The 22986-nt window shown below is 50.2% G+C and overlaps 1 protein-coding gene across 5 annotated transcripts in view; it reads left to right on the top strand.

Annotated features, from left to right (window-relative positions):
- Nucleotides 1-22986, top strand: part of PTK2B (protein tyrosine kinase 2 beta) — a 115734-nt gene that overhangs the window by 77426 nt on the left and 15322 nt on the right. For all 5 annotated transcript variants that reach the window (XM_084884385.1, XM_084884384.1, XM_084884387.1 and 2 more), the window contains exons 3-21: nucleotides 8916-9094; nucleotides 9593-9680; nucleotides 10821-10900; nucleotides 13340-13402; nucleotides 13604-13658; nucleotides 14041-14181; nucleotides 14524-14598; nucleotides 15194-15295; nucleotides 16044-16161; nucleotides 16775-16814; nucleotides 17219-17265; nucleotides 18087-18137; nucleotides 18697-18794; nucleotides 19586-19670; nucleotides 19905-20005; nucleotides 20282-20397; nucleotides 20902-21002; nucleotides 21174-21263; nucleotides 22082-22286. In XM_084884385.1, the coding sequence (XP_084740511.1) occupies nucleotides 8916-9094; nucleotides 9593-9680; nucleotides 10821-10900; nucleotides 13340-13402; nucleotides 13604-13658; nucleotides 14041-14181; nucleotides 14524-14598; nucleotides 15194-15295; nucleotides 16044-16161; nucleotides 16775-16814; nucleotides 17219-17265; nucleotides 18087-18137; nucleotides 18697-18794; nucleotides 19586-19670; nucleotides 19905-20005; nucleotides 20282-20397; nucleotides 20902-21002; nucleotides 21174-21263; nucleotides 22082-22286 (1835 nt within the window). The remainder of the gene's footprint in view (nucleotides 1-8915; nucleotides 9095-9592; nucleotides 9681-10820; nucleotides 10901-13339; nucleotides 13403-13603; nucleotides 13659-14040; nucleotides 14182-14523; nucleotides 14599-15193; nucleotides 15296-16043; nucleotides 16162-16774; nucleotides 16815-17218; nucleotides 17266-18086; nucleotides 18138-18696; nucleotides 18795-19585; nucleotides 19671-19904; nucleotides 20006-20281; nucleotides 20398-20901; nucleotides 21003-21173; nucleotides 21264-22081; nucleotides 22287-22986) is intronic.

Here is a 22986-nt window from a genome sequence, read left to right as displayed (position 1 = left end):
TTAATCCTCACCCGAGGATATTCCCCCCTCCCCCCCCCCCCATTGATTTTTAGAGAGAGTGGAAGGGAGGAAGGGGAGAGAAAAACATTGATGTGAGAGAGACACATCTATTGGTTGCCAGGCCCAGTGCTGGGGACTGAACCTGCAACCCAGATTTGTGCTCTTCACCTGAAATTGAACCTGTGATCGTTCAGGGCATGGGCTGACACTCTAACCACTGACCAACACCAGCCAGGGCTAGATTTTATTTTTGTAGCTATGCCAGTAAGGTCTGCTTTTACATCTGATCTTTTAGTCTCTAGAAAGCAAATTATCTGTTCAACTTAACTTTTATCAAGACCTGGGTGAATTTTGGCTATTCTCTTGCTCTCTTAGCCTTGTGACATTTACTATCTAGTCAGCATTTTTATTTTAGAGAATTTATTCACCTCTTAAAAACTGAGCTGATCAGAAGGATTGAGGTCCCACTTGCTAGCACATGAGCCAAGCATGTAGGCATAAGCTATGGCATTTGTCTCAAGTTGGAAGATGATGTCTGCTCTTCTTATTTCACTATGAATTTTTCATGCCTAATCTGTGAAACCAAGCTTATCACATCTAAACTTAAACATTTATTTTTGAAGAGATTTTCTACAATTATAAAATGAATATATGCACAGTATACTATAGACCACCATTGCTTATGAACATACGTGCAAAAATCCTTAACAAAATATGAGCAGATAAAACCTAACAATATATAAAGTGAATACATGTTCATTCAATAATAATAATAATAATAATAATAATAATAATACATTTTCTTTATCACTACTGTATGCAGAGCCCTATGCTAAGTTCCTTACTGATATCATCTCATTTTATCATCAAAAGAACCCTATGAAAGAGGAATATTTTACATTTTTCAAATGACCAATCAGAGAAGTTAATTTGCCCAAAGTCACAAAGTATATCAGAGATGAAATAGTTTCTGACTCTGAGGCCATTCTCTTAAACTACCACATTATATATAAAAGTTCAAATACAGGAAACCTGGGAGAACAAAAATTCTCATGTACATAATTGCACTAACCCAAGAGAACACTGTTCTCATTTTGATATATTTCATTCTGGAATAGTTTGTTTCTGCTTCTATCACTGCCATACTTTGTATATTATTTCATATACTATAGATCCTGTTTATTATAATACAAACAAACAAGAAGTCCAAGAGTTGAGTGATGCATGGAAATCACCTTAGAAGGTGGAGGGGGGGGGCAGTGTCACATGCTTATAATTTAACTAGAGGCCTGGTGCACGAAATTTGTGCACGGGGGTGGGGGTGGGGCAGTGTCACATGCTTATAATTTAACTAGAGGCCTGGTGCACGAAATTTGTGCACGGGGGTGGGGGTGGGGCAGTGTCACATGCTTATAATTTAACTAGAGGCCTGGTGCACGAAATTTGTGCACGGGGGTGGGGGTGGGGCAGTGTCACATGCTTATAATTTAACTAGAGGCCTGGTGCACGAAATTTGTGCACGGGGGTGGGGGTGGGGCAGTGTCACATGCTTATAATTTAACTAGAGGCCTGGTGCACGAAATTTGTGCACGGGGGTGGGGGTGGGGCAGTGTCACATGCTTATAATTTAACTAGAGGCCTGGTGCACGAAATTTGTGCACGGGGGTGGGGGTGGGGCAGTGTCACATGCTTATAATTTAACTAGAGGCCTGGTGCACGAAATTTGTGCACGGGGGTGGGGGTGGGGCAGTGTCACATGCTTATAATTTAACTAGAGGCCTGGTGCACGAAATTTGTGCACGGGGGTGGGGGTGGGGCAGTGTCACATGCTTATAATTTAACTAGAGGCCTGGTGCACGAAATTTGTGCACGGGGGTGGGGGGGGGAGGATGTCCCTCTGCTCAGCCGTACCCTCTCCAATCTGGGACCCCTCAGGGAATGTCTGACTGCTGGTTTAGAATTTAAGCCCACAGGGATCAGGCCTAAACTGGCAGTCAGACATCCCTCTCACAGTCTGGGACTGCTGGCTCCTAAGTGCTCACCTGCCTGCTTGCCTGCCTGATTGCCCCTAACCTGCCAGCTTGATTACACCCTAACCACTCCCCTGCAAGCCTGATTGACACCTAACTGCTCCCCTGCTGGCCCTGTTGTCCCCAACTGCCCTCCCTTGCCGGCCCAGTCACCCCAACTGCCTTCTCCTGCTGGCCTGGTCGCTCTCAACTGCTCTCCCCCGCTAACCTGGTCACCCCCAAGTGCCCTCTCCTATTGGCCTGATCACCCACAACTGCCCCCCCCCCACCCCGCCGGCCATCTTGTGACTACATGGGGGCAGCTATCTTGTGTGAGGGCATGACAGTTAATTTGCATATTACCTCTTTATTATATAGGATATCTGTTCTTTTTATTTATACCACATGTTATCTAATGCCACCCAGACTCCCATAACTGAAAAGGTATTTCCCCCATTTTACAGACGGGGAAATGGAGGTCAGGTGCCAGGTCCTGTAGACTTCAAAGCCTGTGGTGGTGTCTATCACCATAATCCTGATCTCTTGACTATTTTCGATGGTAGGTCACTATCCTTCAGAACCTCAGCTTGTTATGCAGGGAGTGGCCATTATTCATTTCCTCAAGTAGTTGAGGGCCTTCCCTGTGCCAGGCCTGGGCTTGGAATTGGGCATGATAGCATATATAAGACTTGGCTTCTGACCTTGATTTGAAAGGTTAGGAAGACAAATATGGCCAATAGTCTTAGTTCTAATTGGTAAATGTCTATATTAGTTTCTTAGGGCATCATAATATAAAGTGCCACAAATGAGGTGACTTGAAACAACAGAATTTGGGCTGGGCTTCTCTGAAACTGGAGACTAGAAGCCCAAGATCAAGGGTTTCAATGCTCCATCTGAAACCCTCAAGAGAAGGATACTTCCTTACTTCTCACAAGCTGCCGGTGGCTTGCTGGCATTCTTCAGCCTTCCTTGGTTTGTAGACACAGTACTCAAATCCTCCATCTTCCCCTGACATTCTCCCTCTGTGCCTGTCTCCCTCTACGTTCAATTGTCCCCTTTTTATAAGGACATCAGTCATATTGGATTGGAATTACCCCAATGACCTCCTTGTAATTTGATTAGTCTGTGAAGACCATATTTACAAATATGGTCACATTATAAGATCCTGGCTATTAGAACTTCAAAATACCTTTTTTTTTTTTTTTTTTTTTGAGGGACATAGTTTAATGATATTTTACTAGCCTGGCTGGTGTGGTTCATTGGTTGAGCATCAACCGAGGAACCAAGAGGTCATGGTGTTGACCCATTAGTAGCTGAGTTTTTAGAAGCATCATGTGCTGAAACCAGTTTGGCTCAGTGGATAGAGTGTTGGCCTGCGGACTGAAAGATTCCAGGTTCGATTCCGGTTAAGGGCATATACCTTGGTTGCGGGCACATCCCCAGGAAGCAGCTGATCGATGTTTCTCTCCCATCGATGTTTCTACCTTCCTATCCCTCTCCCTTCCTCTCTGTAAAAAAAAAAAAAAAAAGAAAAAGAAAAAGAAAAATCAATAAGATATATATATATATATTTTTTTTTTTTAAAGAAAGAAAGATCATGTACCGCATATCCCACAACCCGAGCATATGCCTTGACCAGAAATCCAACCATGACCTCTTGGTTCATGGGTCAACACTCAACCAATGAGCTACATAGGCTGGGTGGTGTTTTGTTTAAATAAAAAGGTGGACCTACGAAAATCACAAGACTATAGTGATTGTTAACGAAGTTATAAAATGTGTCTGAGGTATAAGGATAGACTATTAGATCAAAGGAACAGAAAAAGAGGTGAGAAACATCCCCACACATATAGTCAGTCACCTAATGTTAGACATCCTTATAAAAACAAATTAATTTTAAACCATTCCTCATGCTGTATACAAAAATTAATTTCTGACGGGGCGGGGGGAATGTAGCTGAGTAACAATAGAGGAAGAGAAAGTGGATTGAGTAACTAATTGCTTGGGTGACATTTTTTTTGGGGGGGTGGGGATGGGGGAGAAATTACCATGGGCATGGGGGTAAGCATACAATCCTTCTTTGTTTCTGACCTAGAAGAGGAAATGCCAGAGAAGAGGGAGAGAGGCAAAGGCAGTTTGGGGTCTTCACACCACTTGATAAAGACAATAAATCAATGTTAACCAAGCAGGAAGGAAAGCCATAGAAATCCCACTGTTTACAATGAAGCACCAGATGCTGTAAGCCACAGGCAAACTGATAGCTTGCTTTTCAGAAGCTCTCTTATGAGCAGAAGTAAAGTTTTTCCTGTAGCAAAAAAGAATCCTGGTCTTATCTAAATGGCAACTGATAAAATTAAGACAAGCTTTTTCTTTTTTCCTATTATGTTACATATGGCAATTTATTATAGTAAGTATGTAGACATCTTATATTGCTGTTTTTTAAAAGTGACTTATTAATATTATGTAATAAAAGTGTAATATGCAAATCGACTGAATGGCAGAACTACCGGTTGGTGGGGGGTGGAGCAGGCCAGCCAAGCAGGCCACATGCGAGTGGGCAGAGGGAGGGGGACAGCAATGAGGAGGGGGTAGCGGAGGGGTGATGGTGGGGCAGGGCCCACTGCTTGCTGGCACCGATGCCGTCCCCTGATGGGCCCATCTGGTAAGCTCCCACAGAGGGAGGCCTACGGCAGCAGTGGCAGGCCAAGTGGGCCTAAGCAGTCAGTCGGACATCCCCTAAGGCAGGGGTCCTCAAACTTTTTAAAGTGGGGGCCAGATCACGGTCCCTCAGAGAGCTGGAGGGCCGAACTATATGAACTACTAATTCCTACTGTAACACCTCGGCTGCGCTCACTGCCCAAAAAACCTGGCGGGCCGGATCAGACTCCTCTGCGGGCCGCATGTGGCCTGCGGGCCGTAGTTTGAAGACCCCTGCCCTAAGGCCTCCCAGACTGCAAGAGGGTGCAAACCGGACTGAGGGACCGCCTCCCCAGTGCACAAATTTTCATGCACCAGGCGTCTAGTAGAGAAAGAAATAATTGACTTATTATCTGCAATCTGAGCTGTGGGTAGAGGGCTAATTTTGGTGTTCCCACTATTTGCCTGAGGAGCTATGGGAATATTTGGGAAGTGGCAGTAAAGGGTAAGGGAAAAAGGGCTGATCCAAAAGTCTCCACAGTGAGATCATGTCAGACCTCATTTTTTTCTTCATTTAAACTGATTCCCGCCCTGGTCAGTGTGGCTCAGTTTGTTGCATGTTGTCTCATGCACTGAAGGGTTGCTGGTTCCATTCCAGGTGGGTTTGATCTTCGGTCAGGGTGCCTAAGGTAGGCAACCAATTTCTGTTTCTCTCTCACATCAATATTTCTCTCTCACCCTCTTCCTTCCTCTCTCACTAAAATAAATTAAAAATATTAAAAACAAAACAAAACAAACAAACAAAAAAAACAACCCACGGATTCCCTACCTAACTCTGGGAACATTCTCAATTTAAGCTACTTTCTTCTGCCTAACCACTAGACAGAAGCTTCTTGAGGGGAGGGCTCTGTGTGGACACTGGGCTCCTAGCAATGCTTTGCTGAGTGAGTGTGTCATAGATCGTCACGGATGGTTTGAATGAAGGAGTCATTCTGCAGCATCACAAGGCAAGGGCAGAGACAGCAGGAAGGGGACTGTGGCTCAGGGTGTTCGTCATTCTATTAGAAGGAAGTGTCAGAACTGGGGTTAGATAGGATTTGTGTGACTCCTAAGTGAGTTCTCTCTCTGCCACATGTGATGGTTAACCTGGTTGCTGTCCAGGTGCTCCTGAAGGGTTGGTGCACTTCACAATGCAATTCTGAAGGTAGCACAGACTGCACAGGTTGAGGGCACAGTCTCAGATCTCAGGATTTCCACGTCGCCCACACTTCTGACAAATTTGACACAAACGTAAGGGTTCCAGTTAGCCCCTCAGGTCCAAGAATATACAATGCATTTAGTTGTCCAAGCTCTTTGGTCTTCTCCAATCTGAAAGAGTTCCCAAGTCTGAAAGGGTACAGGCCTTTTATTCTATTTATCTCTGAGAAGACCCCCCTCATCCTGGGTGTCATAACTGGACTCAGACATGAACTTTTGGCAGAAATGTCTCAGAAATGGTTAAGGGTTTGTAGTGATCAAGGGGAGAGATGCTGTTTACCTGTCTACTGATGGTTGATGTTAACACTGATTACCTTTTGTGTCATCCAGGATTTCCTTGGTATATGATTAGTTTCTGAAGGGGTGAGGTCTGATGATAAATAGGATATTGACATGATATGCTAAGATCATGTCACTATCCTATTTATCATCAGACCTCACCCCTCCAAAAGGTATCATCCATTGATGAATCATGCCCAAACCAACCAACACCATTTGTTGCTAAATGGTGATTTTCTATTTCCATCCCTTCTACATTTACTAGTTGGCATTCTACTATAAGGAAAACATTTCCTATTATTTATTTATTTATTTATTTATTTATTTATTATCTGTCTATATCAGATTCCATTTTATTCAGTGGGTGTAATCTATTCCTTCCTATCTTGTATATTTTAAAGTTTAGGTTGTCCCAGATTTGACCGGTGCCAGCCCCTTTAGGCTGATTCTGTTTACTTGTTATATAGCCCAACATTCTCTAAACTCTTCCTTTTTTTCCCAGCACAAAAAGGTATTCCAGTATCATCTGGTACTTTATTTGCCCTAGCCCTGGAATCAGCCATTTCTTCCAGGAGCACTGGATCTTTTTAGTGGAGAAGGAAATTTGGAAACTAAGACTCAGTGTTTGGTATACAAATGACAATCAGGACATCATTGATCCTCGGTTCTTTCAAAAGTAAATCACTCATGTTTCTCTCCCTTTCTCTCTCTCTCTCTCTCTCTCTCTCTCTCTCTCTCTCTCTCTCTCTCTCTCTCTCTCTCTCTTTCTCCGCCGCAATGATTCTCTCTAGTCTTTCCCTCTCCATATTTCAAGTACTTTCTCCAATAGAAAGAAACCCATCTTCCATTATCCTCAATATATTTACACCTTTGCTCAATCCTCCTGTAGGTAATCAATCACCTAACCACCCCAGCCATCTCTGCCCAGCCCCACCTCCTCCTTTGCTCTGATTCTGGCTTTGCTGCCACTACCAACCCCTCAGCCTCACTGCTTTGACCTGTGGTTGTCTCACCACCTCCAAGAGAAGGAAAAAGAAAAAGAGATTAAAAAAAAAAAAAAAAAAAAGGTGAAGAAGAAACCAGACTTTTCTTTTGTTTTCCCAATCTTTGTTTTTACAAAAGCATCAGAATCTACATTGGATTGTTATATCGAAATAATGCTAACATTTTTCTTAGTATTTATCTCATGTCAGATTCTGTCCTAAGGACTTTTATCTAATTCAATCCTTATAAAACCACCCAAAATAGATGCTATTATTTTCTATGTGTTATAATGGTTGTATGTAGGCTTGGTGGCATACACACTGCAAAGATATTCAAAAGAGGAGGGTCATTGATGGAGAGTTTTAAAAGTTGCCTTTGGGGGTCCCCTCTGCTCCACCATGAGTAGGTTGGATTCTCCAGTTAAGTATGGAACCACGTGAGAAACTTGAGTTAAACTGGAGCCAGTGTGATTCAGAACTAGGCACAGCCTTGTAGATGGGCTTCCAGGCAGCCGCCTCATTGTCCTCCTCTTAATCCAGCTCTGGCTCTAGGCCAGGAAGCCATGGCATCAGGATGTCGGGCAGTCTGACTTCTGGTCAAGAAAGTAGGAATAGCCAAGACCGGTTTGGTTCAATGGATAGAGTAGGGGTGTCGAACTCAATCAGAGAAGGGGCCAAAATCTAAAATCCAGCCTAAATCGCGGGCCGAATGGTTTACTGAACAGTCATAAACTGACAATGTCATAAACTGACAGCGGAGTGCAGTGATGACAGCGCGGTGCGGGCCACATTGCAAGGCCTGGCGGGCTGGATTTGGCCCGTGGGCCTTGTGTTTGACATATGTGGGATAGAGCGTCAGCTTGGGGACTGAGGGGTCCCGGGTTCGATTCCGGTCAAGGGCATGTACCTTGGTTGCGGGCATATCCCCAGTAGGGGGTGTGCAAGAGGCAGCTGATCGATGACTCTCTCTCATCGATGTTTCTAACTCTCTATCTCTCTCCCTTCCTCTCTGTACAAAATCAATAAAAAAATATATATATATAAAAAAAGAAAGTAGGAATAAAGAGGGCACCTAGTTTCTTATCAGCACTCCCTTTCCTGTGGTCATGCTTCTTCTGTGGGGACTGTGCCACTTAATCCCTCCATGTGAGTCCTGTCCTTCTCTCTTGTCCAGCCCCACCATCCCACAGAACAGCTTGGTCTAGTTGAAATCCTGAGTCCAGTGGACCAGGGTTAAAAATCCCAGGTTAATCCCATGAGCTGTGTGGCCTCCTCAGTTTCCTCATCAGCCAAATGGGGGATGTAACACCTGCTTACCTGTGTTGTATGGATTTAATGAAGCAATGTATGCAAAGTGCCTAGAAGCGCCTACTGCAGACCCCGAGTAATGCCGACTAAACTGGAAACCACTCAAACCGCTTTTTACATGGTGGTTGCTCGGTAATTATTGTTTGGTTGGAATGAAATGCAGAAGCACAGAATTCGTGTTCTTTGCCTCGCTGCGTTTTCTCCTTCGCTTCTGCTCTCTCCTCTTAGTTCCTCCATCTCTGCCTCATTTTGCCAGTTTGTTCATTCATCACATAGAGCACACAGTGTACCAGGCCTTACACTAAGTGCTAGAGAATCACAGATGGATAAAACATTAAGCAGGAACCTCACCCTAGAGAATCATACCTCCGGGGCTGCCTGAGGACTGTGGGAGCCTAGGAGGAGGCACCTCTGAGTCACGCCCCTGTCTTCTCCTCCGCAGGAGGTCATTGCCTCCATCCTGCTGAGCGGGCGGATCGGGCCCAACATCCAGCTGGCTGAGTGCTATGGGCTGAGGCTGAAGCACATGAAGTCAGATGAGATCCACTGGCTGCACCCGCAGATGACAGTGGGTGAGGTGCAGGACAAGTATGAGTATCTACACGTGGAAGCCGAGTGGAGGTAGGAGAGGAGCTCTAGGCTCTCGAATAGGGGGAGATGAGTGTGGGGTGGGGAGGCCCTGGAGGTGCTTTCTTGGAGCACTTCCCAACCTCTGAGAGTCTTCTAGAGCATCTGAGTGACGTTTTAGGCTTAGTCTTCCTGCAGCGTCCAATGCATGTACTTGCCAAAGCTTAGCATGGGCTCACAACACATCCCCATCCAAGGCAGGTACCTAGAAACATCCCCAGACAGGATGCTGTTGGTGCTGTGGAGAAGGAGGAAGAGAGTTCTGGGAGAAGGGTGAGCCAGGCCAGAGGCTGGTCCAAGGAAATTGGTGGCCATAAAGATGAAGTGTGGGAAGTCAGCACCTGTTGGCCACCCGTCTGTCCTCTGTGGTCCTCCATCCAACCAAAAGTCCTAAATGGGTGGCCAGGAACCACATGTGGTGGGTGATGTTGTGTCTGTTTTGGCCAGCCCTACTCCTCCTTTAAATACATGAGTCTTAATCTCCTGTCCTAGGTATGACCTTCAAATCCGCTACTTGCCAGAGGACTTCATGGAGACCCTGAAGGAAGACAAGACCACGCTGCTTTATTTTTACCAACAGGTAAGCAATAACTCCTGTGCCCAGGGTCCTATTACACCTTAAATGCCAAGTATTAGCTAAGCTCTCCTAGGAGATGGAAGGACAAAGCCTTGGAGGTCCTAGTCCAGAAAATTTCTCTTGGGGATATTCCTTGACCCCTGGTCAACTGTCTAACTCGGCCTCTCTCACAGCTAATTAAGTGCCAGCTAACTCCACCCCAGACACTCATGGCTCCTCTTGGACTTTCCTAATGGCTATTTACTGCCCAGGAGACCTGGCTGGTGAAGCAGGTCTGACACACTTGGTTCCTCGTCCAGCTCTGCCATTTTCTAAATTCGTACCCCTGAGGATTTCACCTGCATAAAGCTTCTACAAAATGGGAATGATGATGATGATGATGATAATAATAATAATACCTTCTTTATAGGGTTATATTATTGAGGACCAAATTATATTATTAACAATGTGCTGGTAAACCAGCTCTCTGAAGAAAAACAAAACAAAACACAGAACTTGCCAATATCAATGGTGTAAATAGACCTGTTTCAAGCAACTGATGTGATATCAGCTTTAAAATTTTCAAAACATTTAACAACTGGCTTTCAATAGCTGTTTGGAGTTGCTCCAACATACCAACTATAGTGCATGTAAAGTTCCTGGCACAGAGTGAATGCCAAGTAAATGTCAGTTGCCTGATCTTAGGTCCCTCCTTTATCTCTTTCCTGGTTTGCTAGAGACCATGCCAGCTTCCCTTGTACAGTGTATGATACCTGTCACTAATTACCAGCAAGGCCTAGGATAAATTCCTGACTCCTCCTCCAAATCCCAGTGTTCATATCTCCAAAATGAGGACTGGGGGAGGGGAACTGGAACTTCCTGCCTCGTGGAGCCAATGGGAACATGTCTAAAGCACTTCAAAAACCCTGAGGACCTCAGCCTGTGGAGGCGTGGCCAGCACTGCTCAGGGTTCTGGAGGGCAGCAGGGGCAGAGGAACCACGGGTGAGCCTCCCCCTCCTGCTCTTACTCTCCCGGTATGCATTTGTGCATGGCGGGCATGTGAGAGAGACAGGCGGGATTGTGTTCCAGGCATCCTGGGGCCTCTGCTTAGGGAAACAGGGAATGAGGGTGGGAGTCTCAGCCTCGGCTTTTCTTCCCACCAGCTCCGGAATGACTACATGCAACGCTACGCCAGCAAGGTCAGCGAGGGCATGGCCCTGCAGCTGGGCTGCCTGGAGCTCAGGTATGTGGCCTCTGGGCCTCTCCATGGAGGGGGCCATGCTTCTCCTCCTGTGCTGGACTCCCGGCCAGCTGACTTTCCTCTAGGGTGGGAAGTAAGAGTGGATATGTGAGAACTGGGAGGGGGCAGTGGTGGCCGACAAAGGATCAGGCCCTGAGGTGCTTGTCTGCCCGGCTGGTCCTCTCTGCCTGGAGTCCCCACCTTCCTTTGCTTGCACTGCTTTTGCCTCCAGGGCGCCTGCTTCTTCCATCTCTCTGTCATCCTAGGGATTCAGTGATGTTTCTTTGAGCCTTAGGTGAGATTCTGGGAGATATTCAAATGTTGGGTTTTCTAATCTGTGTTAACCCACTGTGTCCCCACCTCAGGTGGGTACCAATAAATATGTATGAAATTAGTGACTTATCCAAGAGGTCCTCAAATTTACAGTGTTTTGGAGGTGACAGGTGTGTCTACAGTTGACCATAATACAAGGCAGGATGAAATATGTGCTAAACAGATGTGCCTAGAGGAGCCATGGATCCTGCCGTAAGGCATTAGGAGGTGGGGATTTGAACTGCTCCAGGAAGGAGGAGAGAGATTTCCATCAGTAGATAAGGGGGAGTTTTGAGCAGGGGAGTATGCATTCCGGGCTCAGGGACCAATGGAAGGGAAAGAACAGATTGGAGGATAATGGGAAATGAGTTGTGGGAGGTAAGTTGGGGCTGATGATGACACTTTGAATGACACTCTAAGAAATAGGCCTTACTCTTGGCTGCTCTCTTTAGCTGGGTAAAAGTTATGGACCTGTGCTTGTCCATAGGCATTCTGTCCACCTGGTGTGTTAGCCAGTTAAAATGGCAGGCCTGGATTGGGGAGAACCAGCCAGGCACTAGAGGGCCCTCCTAGCAGGTGCATCCTCATTCAGTGATGGCAGTTGGGGCAGATTGGGGATAATTGGGTGCTCACTGGGAGCAGCTGAGATGGGGTTCAACCCAGAATATTGTGAAGTTCAATCTCTGGAAAAAGCAGTACATCTGATTAGCAGTGGTGACTGATCCCCCCTGACATCCCAATGATTTTCAACTGTCCAAATGCTAGAGACACACAGAATATGAGTGGTTGGGTTCCTTCGTCAAAAATAACTGATCTCCAGGGCATGAGAGGAGGGCAATCAATGATATAGGGACTGCATTGGATTTCAAGAGATTGGGATGACCTCAGTAAAAACCTGAGTTACCTTTTTCCTAATTAAACATTTTTCCATTTGCCACCTCCTTAATCATTCTAAAATTGCTATTACTTTCATATGTTTTAATTCCTCAGTGTTCACTTCAAAATGTGTTTACCCTTGCATTTAGCCAACCCCAGCTTTTATTTTACTAAGGCTTATTTAAATATTCTAATCCTCAAAATTCTTTTATCCATCCCAGTATCAATGCTCATTCATTCATTCATTCATTCACTCAACAACTATTATAAGCCAGGAGTGACATTAAGAGACCACTGTGTCTGGGACTTGGAAGCAGCTCTCCTCCCCTTAGTGAGTAATACATCCCCTTTGTCTGGCATACTCATCTGATGCCTTTGTTCAGTCCGGTAAACTGTTCTTTATTCTGGAAGCTTTAGAAAATTTACCAAGCCAGTGCTGCCTGCTTGCCCACTGCATTCACAGAAAACCTCAGAGCACACCTGTGAAGTGTTGCTAATAAGCAATATGGTGGCCATAGGCTCTTCCTGCAAAGCCAGCTCATGTGCTTTAATTGGGGATGTCTGCTATGATTTCATGATTTAGATGTTCTTCCCAATTCTATGGCTTGGGAATATTTTCCCAGATTTTCTTGTAGTTTTAAAACGATTTTATTGTTACATTTATCCCTTTAATCCGTCTAGAATAAATGTTTAGATCAAGTGCAAGATGAGGAAATAGTTGCTATTCTCCAATCATAATGAATTGTCTAAATTCGTATCCTTTGAATGTTAAGTTACTTGCCTCTCTCTCTGCTTAGAGTTCCAGCACAAACTGTTCTCAGATGTGTATAAAGACAGCTGGCTCAAGGAACACTGAGTCACTCTAGTGTGGGATTAAAAGTGTGACAATGTCTGCAACAGTCAAAATGACTAGACGTGGTGATCCAGGCAGAGAATGAAGGAGACTCAAGTGGGGACATTGGCTATTTGGTCTCTACTCAAACAATTGCTCAACTAAATAATAATTAAAATCTCCATCAAGACATACTTAATGGGAAATAACATATATTAAGAAATGAATAGATGTATTTTCTAGGAGTGAGGTTGTGTGTTTTCCTTTTCTTCGTAGTTTTCTAAGTATCAAATTTTCTACTCTCCTCATCTTCTCCCTCCCAATGGTTCTCACATGAGGCAGGGGAAGGGGACTGGGCAAGCAGGGTCTGGTGGCTTTGTTCTCCAGCCATCGGCTTCTCCATGACGTCTCTCTTTCTCCAGGCGGTTCTTCAAGGACATGCCGCACAATGCACTTGACAAAAAGTCCAACTTCGAGCTCCTGGAGTAAGTCCTGAGACTGGCCCCTGCCTCTCCTCCCTTCTCGCTGCCCTACTTTTCCTACTCGCCCCTACTTCACTCATCCCCAGACCAGAGCCAGGCAGGACCCATCTCCCCAGTCCTTGAGCCCTCTCACCTCTCACGATTGGCCAGAATCCTGGGTTGAGGGAGAGGGGTTGTCACATGATGCTTTCCTTCTTCTTTTAGGAAGGAAGTAGGACTCGACCTGTTTTTCCCAAAGCAGATGCAGGAGAGCTTAAAGGTAAGTGCGCAAGGAGCCCAGAAAGACCCCCGTTGTGCTGGTCCCCAGGACTAGGCTGAGATATAGCCAGAGTGTCTGTGCCTTCTTTCTTGGGCCATTTGGACTACAAAATGCATCCAGTGGGCCCTTTCCATGGCTGGGCCTTAGGAATCTTGGCTCTAATTCCACATCAGAGGCCAGTTAGCTGTGTGGCCTGATCACTGGGGCACTGCCTCCCAACCCAGGGCTATGGTGAGCCTCCCTAGAGACAACAGACGTGTGCTCTAGGTGAGAGATGGCCACTGCTCTCCTGGCAGAGGCCTGGGACCGCCCTACAGCAGCAGGCAGGCTCTCAGGGAGATCCCTAGGGAAGGAGCCTGCTCACCCCTGCCATCTCCCCCAGCCCAAGCAGTTCCGGAAGATGATCCAGCAGACATTCCAGCAGTACGCCTCGCTCAGGGAGGAGGAGTGCGTCATGAAGTTCTTCAACACCCTGGCCGGCTTTGCCCACATCGACCAGGAGACCTATCGCTGTGAACTCATTGTAAGTCTCTCCTCCACCTGTGTCCCATGGCCTCTCGGGGAAAGGGAGCCAGGAGGCGGTCAGGGGGTGCTGGGAAGGGGCTTTGCCTGCTTGTACTGACCTGCCCTAACATGCAACCACCGTTAATCCACTCACATCAGGAAAGAAAGGGAAACCTTGGCTCCCGCTGTGGGAGGTGGGCAGGGTTTGGGGAGGAGAATAATCTTTATGGGGAGGTGGGGGGTTTAGAGTGGAGGGCCCAGGAGGTAGTAGTCTGAGTCCAGGGTAATGGGCCTCTTCAAATTTCTGAAATAGGAGCCGGGCAGGGCTCCAGCAGCAATCCCCTCTCTCCTTCTATTCCAGCAAGGATGGAACATCACCGTGGACCTGGTCATCGGCCCCAAGGGCATCCGCCAGATGACAAGTCAAGACGCAAAGGTAGAGAGAGACTGGGAGCACACCCCACCCAGCCCCAGGCTGTGCTGTCTCCCACCCTGGCCTGCCCCATCCGTTCTTCCTGCCCCATTGCCGAGAGCAGAGGTCCCTGGTATGAGCAGCGGGAGGGGAGTGTTTGGCATAACAGCATGGGGCTGTTGGTTCCTTTGCCCCCTGATTGTCTCCTGCATAGAAGCTGGGAGAGAAGGAAGGCTTGGGGGTGCAGGGCAGAGGGAAGGACACTATGGCTGCTTTTCTGGCTCAGATACAAGCGTTGTTCTTTCAATGGCAAGATGGGGCCATCACTCTCTTGGGAGTCAGAAGACCTGGGTCCAGTCCTGGCTCTACAACCAACTTGGCATATGGCCGTGGGCAAAGCCTGGCTCTCTCCAGAGCATGTTCTCGTCTGCAAACCATGGGGCTTAGACTAGATGATCCTTCCAGTCTTAATCGTCTTTGATTCTCTCTTCATCCTCCTGAGATACTCCCAGCTACCACTTTTCCTTGTGCACCCCTTTTCCCCCATACTGAGCAATTTCCATGGCCTAATCTCAGGAGTGAGAGGGTCTGAAGCCCACCTCCCCATCCTTCCCCACAGCCCACCTGCCTCGCGGAGTTCAAGCAGATCCAGTCCATCAGCTGCCTCCTGCTGGAGGAGGGCCAGGCAGTGCTGCAGTTGGACATCGAAGGCGCCCCCCAGGTGAGCATCTCTGCGAAACCGAAAGCTCTGAAATGAGGGGGTTACAACTTCGAGTTGGGTGTTCCTGTTCAGATGCTCAGGAAACCAGGAATACTCTGGCTCCTGAGATCTTGTTGAGAAAACTGTTCCTAGTTCTTGGACAAGGTACCAGGATGATGACACATGAGAAGGAAGGTATCTCAGGAAACAAAGCTGTTTTAAAGAGTGTCAAGATAAAGCTGTTGGGGGGGGGGGGGCGTGAGGGGGAATAAAGGTGACCAGAAATCAAGGTACTAATCAGAGGCCTAATGTTGAACAAGTGAACAAGGATGCAGGACCAAGACCGCAAGGACACCCAGGGTTTTTGTGGGTGGGAGAATCAGAGAGACCTCGGACTGAAAACAGATTTCTATCTCTCCTCTCATTCATCTATCCCCTGCCCCACTCCCCCCACCCTTCCCCTTTCTGTTTCTGCTCTTGCATATTTTGTACCTACCAGGTACAAGGCATTGTGAGACCAAAATAAGGCAGATCTGGAACTGGCCTTCCTAGAGTTTAAGGCAATTCAGTTGGGAGGGATGACAAGAGCGCCCCCTGGTGGCTGTAGGGATTGCAAGTCAAGCCCCAGGAAAGGCACAGATGGGTTCCTGCTGGGGATGGATGGATGGATGGGTGGATGGCAGGAGTATGCAGTTTCTTCTCTTTTCCTGTGAGGTAGACTCCAGCCAAGGCTCTGGGGTCTCATGCTTAGCTGGTCTCTTCTCTGCAGTCCTTGTCCATCAAAACCTCCTCTCTGGCAGAAGCCGAGAACATGGCTGACCTCATAGATGGTTACTGCCGGCTGCAGGGGGAGCACAAAACCTCTCTCATCGTTCATCCCAGGAAAGGTGCGTTTCCACTCAGAGGCACACTAGCCCAATGGGCAGATGACCGCACAGCTGAGCCAGGCTGCCTCTCCCCAAGCCCCCCCCCCCTCTGCGCCCCCCCCCCCCCCCCCCCCCCCCCCCCGTAAGGGAAGCTAAGCCACTGACCAATCTGTGACTGAAGTGGCTTGGATAGAGTGTGGCTGTGCTCACCTAGCCCCATGGGACATTGCCTGCTGTCCCATTCTGGGTCCCAAGCTACAGACCCTGGCCCATGGGACAGTGGCGGCCTGAAGGCCAGCTTCTGGGGGCGGGGAAGATGTTGGTAGCCCCAGGAAGATTATGGCTGTTGCTAGAACCTGGCTGATCCCTCTTGTGTCTCTGCTTTGGAATGGGATCAGGAAGCAGGGGTCTGGGCTGGGCCTTGTGGATGGTAGGAGGAGGAAGCCAAATAATGTCAACACAGAGGATTTCAGTTCAGGCCAAAGACTACCCATCTTCCACTCAGACTCTCAGAGAGTGCAGAATGGCGGGGAAGGTCTCCCTCACGTGGGCTCACGGGAGCAGTGAGGTCAGCCGTCCACCCAGGACCCTGTGTCCCTGGCTCCAGCTCCTTTTCTTCCTTCCCTCTTCCCAGATGGTGAGAAGCGGACCAGCCTGCCCCAGATCCCCGAGCTGTGAGTACAAGCAGATGGCAGGGAACAGGCCCTGCACTCAGCCTGCCTCCCAGGAGAAGGCAGAACAGCCCGTGGTGTCTGGGCCCCGGCATTTCACAGTGGAGATTTTTTTTTCTCTTGCCAGTAAATTTCTCCCAGTAGATTCTTGTAGGGATATTTCTACATTCTAATGCCACCTGGCATCTCATCCTAGGGGCTATTGCTGCTGTCCCTTCCCTCCTGCCCCCTGGCAGCCTGGGCCACGCTCCCAGGTTATTGCTGCCAGGACAGGCTGGTTCCCCGGGCAGGCAGTGGGCACAGCGCAGCGGGCCCTCCAGGCGAAGGTGGGAGAGGGTGGGCCGCCGAGGGGACCACTGCCAGGCTCTGAGCTCACTTGGCTCCTGCCCTCTCCTCTCCTCCTACAGGAGCCTGGAGGCGCAGCGGCACCGCCTCTCGGAAAGCTGCAGCATAGGTGAGCTGTCATTCCTGCGCCCAGAGCCTCTCTCTGCCCGCTCTCCTGACATCGTCAAGGATCCCCTCAAACTGACAGAAAAGTGAACTTCCCCTATGAGGTCTTAAAGCATCATCCATCACACTAGCCAACATGTTTTGAAGAGGTAGCATGTCTGTCTGGGCCAGCTCAGGCTGCCCTAACAGAACACTTCGGGCCGGGGGCGCTTAATCGACGGACATGTATTTCTCGCAGTCCTGGAGGCGGAAGTACAGGGTCACGGTGCCGGCAGGGTCAGGCCCGTGAGCACTCCCTTCCTGGTTTGCATGGAGGAGAGATGGAGAGATCGGGTCTCTTCCTCTTCTCATCAGGGCACTGTTCCCATCCCCGGGCTCCACCCTCGTGACCTCATCTAGCCCGAATCACCCAAAGGCCCCCCTTCCCGATACCATCCCACCGGGGTCAGGGCTTCAACCTGCGAGGCTGGGGGAGGATGGTCACAAACAGTCCATCCATAACAGTGTTAAATGCAGAGCAGGTGTTCTTTCATTTGATCTTTAGGACATTCCCCAGAAAGATTCCGTTTACAGGAAAGGAAACCGAGATTAAGGGAGGCTCACCAACTTTGTACTGAATAATACACCGGGGCAGTAGCAAGCGGGGACTCTAACCCTGCCACCAGAGCCTGGTTCTCGCCTGGCTCTCGCCTGGCTCCTCCCCTCACTCCTCCCACCGACGGCACCCTTGGTTCCCATGGCCTGACGTGGGAGCCACACACCTGGTTCTGGGGGTGCCCTCAGAGGGCATCTTGCCCACGGGGTGTTCTTTTCCTGTCCTTGCAGAATCAGACATTTACGCCGAGATTCCTGACGAGACTTTGCGAAGGTCAGGAGGTAGGTCCTTGACCCTCCCCAACATCTTGGCCACAGCCACGGCCCTGTGAAGTGACATTATGGGGATGGGGACACATGTGACACCACAGGGGGACTTAACTCTCTCTTCCTTCCTTCTTTCCTTCCTTCCTTCTTTCCTTCCTTCCTTCCTTCCTTCCTTCCTTCCTTCCTTCCTTCCTTCCTTCCTTCCTTCCTTCCTTCCTTCCTCCTCTCCCATGTGTGATTCAGACAGGAACAACCTGAGTGAGGCCCCTTTGATTTAAAAACCAAGATCATTCTTTTATCCCCACACTATTGCCCTTCATGTGCCTGTGGAGAGCCTCAGAGCATGGACATGGGACCAGCTTTCAGAGGGAATAGGGCGATGGCTGTTCCCCGGGTCTGAGACAATCGAACAGACTAGAGCCTCTTGCCCAGCCCAGCCCCTGGTTCTTGGCTGAGGTGTTGCCGGGGGTCTGGTTACACCTGAGCAGGGCCTGGCATTGCAGCCTGTGGACACTCGGGTTCCCGGTGTCGGTGGTTTCTGAATTCTGGGACTCTGCTTTCTCCACCTGTGCAGGCCCACAGTATGGCATCGCCCGGGAAGATGTGGTTCTGAACCGTATCCTGGGGGAAGGCTTTTTCGGGGAGGTCTACGAAGGTGCCTACACGAATCACGTGAGTTCTGATTCATCCCTGACACTCCCCTTCCATGTTCTGTAGGATAAGGAGGAGGCGAATTGTCCGGGGCTGGAGGCAGCGGTCACGACGTGTGGGTCCTCACGCACTTGGCATTTGCAGTATTCATGAAATACCCAGGGAGTGAGGGAAACAAGAGTCATTGCCAAGCAGGAGAGCGATGCCAGGGATCAAAATAGAGGCAGCACCAGGAGAGGGGCCTCTGGCTCTGGGTGGGGGAAGACAAAGCCCGGAGGCATGACGACATGCAGTTCTGAGAAAAGGAAGGCGGATCTGAGGCAGGAGTCGGTGGGGAGGCCACCGACGGGCAAGACACGGTTGGTGGTTGTGTTTAGGCCTGGGAAAAAGGCAGAGCTGAGGGCAAGGGGCAGGAAAAATGTGAAAACTAGCAATAAAGAGAGGAGACCTGGATGCCATGTCTGTTGATGGCCTTACAGGTGCTCCACACACGCCTGCCAACTTCGGGCAGATCCCTGCCCCCTTGCCCTCAGTTTCCTCACCTGCACAGCCAGGGACTTGAGCTACCTGATCTCAAAAGTCTTCTCCAGTCCCAACACGTCCTAGTCAAGAAGGAAGAGAGGAGGGAGGAGAGGACGGGCAGAGAAGAGAGGAGAAGGGGCGAGAAGAGGAAGAAGGGGGGAGAATGGGCTATGCAGAGACCCAGAGGCCAGACGTCCCCTACCATGCCTTGGCTGGGAAGATGATGGTGACACCGGGAAGGGACACATCCCTTTTGGGGCACTCGGGCCCTGAGCTCACTCTCTCTGCAGAAAGGGGAGAAAATCAATGTCGCCGTGAAGACCTGCAAGAAGGACTGCACGCAGGACAACAAGGAGAAGTTCATGAGTGAGGCAGGTTGGTGTCCCCCGAGGAGGAACACAACCCCCATGGGCTAGAGAAGACCATGAGGTGACACAGACCTCCAAGACGAAGAGGGGCCTGGAATTGGGGGAGGGGGTGGTTGAGCAGTGCTGGGATCCACACGGGAGGAGGGCTGTCCTTCCCCGTCTCTCCCAGTCGGGACAGAAAGCACGACTCTCCCACCGGGCCTTAGATCCCTCCGACCCACCCCTCTCCCCCCGATTGCAGTGATCATGAAGAACCTGGACCACCCGCACATTGTGAAGCTGATAGGCATCATCGAAGAGGAGCCCACCTGGATCGTCATGGAATTGTACCCCCACGGGGAGGTGAGCTGCAGGTGGCTGTGGTAGAGGGGGCTGTGATGATGGCTGTGCCACAGCTGGGCAGGGTGGCCTGTGTTTAGGAGGGGCCCTTGACTCCTAGCTGCCTGCCTTCTGTGTTCAGCTGAAACAACCCAGGCACCCTTTGTGAAAGAGATTCCTGGACCCTCTTGCCAGCCAGGGTTTGCCCTTCCCTCGCCCTCACCCCTGCTTGCAGTGGGGCTCCCTGGCTCGTGCTGAGGCCATGCCCAGGTCTTGATGGCACCTTCCTCCTTCCAACAGCTGGGCCACTACCTGGAGCGAAACAAGAGCTCCCTGAAGGTGCTCACTCTCGTCCTGTACTCGCTGCAGATTTGCAAGGCCATGGCCTACCTGGAGAGCATCAACTGTGTCCACAGGTGCGGCTGGGGGGAAGCCGGGCCCCTCCATCTGATTCTGGAGTTTGGGGAAAAGCAGGGTCTGGGTGTCACACAGACCAGAGCGGAAACTCCAGCTCCGGTCCCACCTAATGGGACAACTTGAGCACCTGCTGTGAACCTGTTTTCTCATCTGAGAAATGGAAACGGGCATGTGTACCTCTCAGGGTGTTCTTCAGGGTGAATCTGAAGCCCTGGGTGTCTGATTGTAACTCAGTGCATTCAGCCTGCTTCCCTGTGGGTTTCGAGAGAGGACGATGGGAATTGAAGCTCCACAGTGAGAGGAAAGGGGTGGCCGAGGGCCTGGAGCGTGACGGGGGCTTGAAGGCCACCCCAGCTCCCATCTGGGCTGGGCTGACGACACAATCTGCCTGACTGTGCTCCCTGGCCAGCACTCTCCTTTGTGTCTCTGTTCATCTGTGTCTGTCTGTCTGTCTGTCTGTCTGGGGCATTCTGAACCACCTCGTCTTCATATCTTTCTTCCAGGGACATCGCCGTCCGGAACATCCTGGTGGCCTCCGCGGAGTGTGTGAAGCTGGGGGACTTCGGCCTGTCGCGGTACATCGAGGAGGAGGACTACTACAAAGGTGAGGGCGCCCGCCCCTGCTGTGCCCTGAGGGTTTGCTGAAGCCCCAGCAGAAAACACAGCGATGGTTCGGGGTCGGTAGGAAAAGGTCTCCAGAGAATAGGCTATCTTTTTGGATAATTCTGGATCGTTCTTCCTTAACCGTCTCCTGAAACCTCCACCCCACCCCCAGCCTCTGTGACGCGGCTACCCATCAAGTGGATGTCGCCCGAGTCCATTAACTTCCGCCGCTTCACCACGGCCAGTGACGTGTGGATGTTTGGTGAGTGGAGTTTCGGGATGGTGTGGAAAGGGTTGAGTCTCACCTCGGTGACCAGGCTAAGGGGCGGTGCGAAGAGCAGGGGCTGGGCCCCCACGGCTGGGCTTCAGGGTTGTTTGGCTGCAGCCACTGGGACGTGTGAGAAATGAGAGGCCAGGGGGGGGTTGGGGTGATATGGGCGAAGGGCCGGCCGGGGCAGTGTTGGCTAATCTTCCTGGAGGAGGTTCCCAGGGACTAGTGTGGGGATACCAGGGAGGGATCCTCAAAGGCAACTCTGAGGTTTGTTCTGAGAAGGAGGTGCGGGGAGAGGCGAGGAAAAAGCCGGTGACAGACAGCCCCTTGCAGAGCACAGGGCCTCGTAGGTGACCCCTCTTGGTTCCCCACGGTCTCATTATTCTTCTCCCCAGTTTCCGCAGAAGGTGGCTGAGGCCCAGGCAGGCCAGGGCCTTCCCCTTGGTCACATAGGCAGCAAGTTTTGGCTTCAACCCCCAGCTCTGTGGTGGAGGCTTCCCTCCTTCCTGAGAGAAGGCACCAGTGGTCCCTCCACCTGCCTTGGGCTGCCCCACCCTACCCCACAGAACCCCAGTGGCTGCATGTGGAGGGGACAGAGAGAAGGGACCTTAGTTCACTTACAGATGCAGGTGGCTGGTCCCCTGGTGACCACCATGGTGAATAAAACTCCGGGGATGCTCAAGGGGGAGGTGAGGGATCACGGGAGCCCCTCCCCGCACGGACCCAGAGCAGATTCCTCTGGTCGTTCCTGGAGGGGCTGGACTGACCTCACCCCGCATGGGCCCTGCCCCCTGTCCTCCTGCTCACAGCCGTGTGCATGTGGGAGATCCTGAGCTTTGGCAAGCAGCCCTTCTTCTGGCTGGAGAACAAGGATGTCATCGGGGTGCTGGAGAAGGGCGACCGGCTGCCCAAGCCCGACCTCTGCCCTCCTGTTCTCTACACCCTCATGACCCGCTGCTGGGACTATGACCCCAGCGAGCGGCCCCGCTTCAACGAGCTGGTGTGCAGCCTCAGGTGAGCCTGGAGAGGGGGTGGGGGCTGTGGGCACGGGGCCCCAAGGGGGCCCGGCTTCCCTGCAGCAGCACTTAGAGGTTTATAATGTACTTCCCTAAACAGGAAGCGTCCATGGTCCCACCCTGTGCATGAGAGGATCAGGTTCAAAGCTGGGGGGGACAGGCGGGGCTGGGACTTGCTCTGAGGTCTCCCCGCTGGCAGAGCCACCCAGCAGAAGCTCAGAACCTTTGTTCCTCCCAGATTTGCAGGGAATAGAGTCAGTGTGTGTGTGTGTGTGTGTGTGTGTGTGTGTGTGTGTGTGAAATATGTTTTTATTGATTTTTCAGAGAGAGAGGAAGGGAGAGGGATAGAGAGATGGAAACATCAATGAGAAACATTAGTCAGCTGCCTCCTGCACGCCCCCTCCTGGGGATTGAGCCCGCAGCCCAGGCTTGTGCTCTGCCTGGGAACTGAACCAGGGACCTCTTGGGTCAAGGATTGATGCTCAACCACTGAGCCACACTGGCCAGGCAAGAGAGTCAGTTTTGACTGTGAAGACAGTGACCCAGGGGTCACCTCTCCCTTATGAATGGAGCAACAGTGGCCTAAGGGTCTGATCCTTCTCAGATGTCCCAAAGCCATCATTCCCCTGGTTCTGGGGGTGGGGGTGGGAGAAGGGTCCCTGGTGAAGGGTGCTACTGGAGTCCATTTTAGAAGGTCC

The sequence above is a fragment of the Pipistrellus hanaki genome, assembly GCF_964339955.1.
Source record: "Pipistrellus hanaki genome assembly, chromosome: 5".
NCBI classification, from domain to species: domain Eukaryota; kingdom Metazoa; phylum Chordata; class Mammalia; order Chiroptera; family Vespertilionidae; genus Pipistrellus; species Pipistrellus hanaki.
The sequence above is the reverse complement of the archived record's forward strand: the minus strand, read 5'-3'. Positions and strand labels throughout refer to the sequence as shown.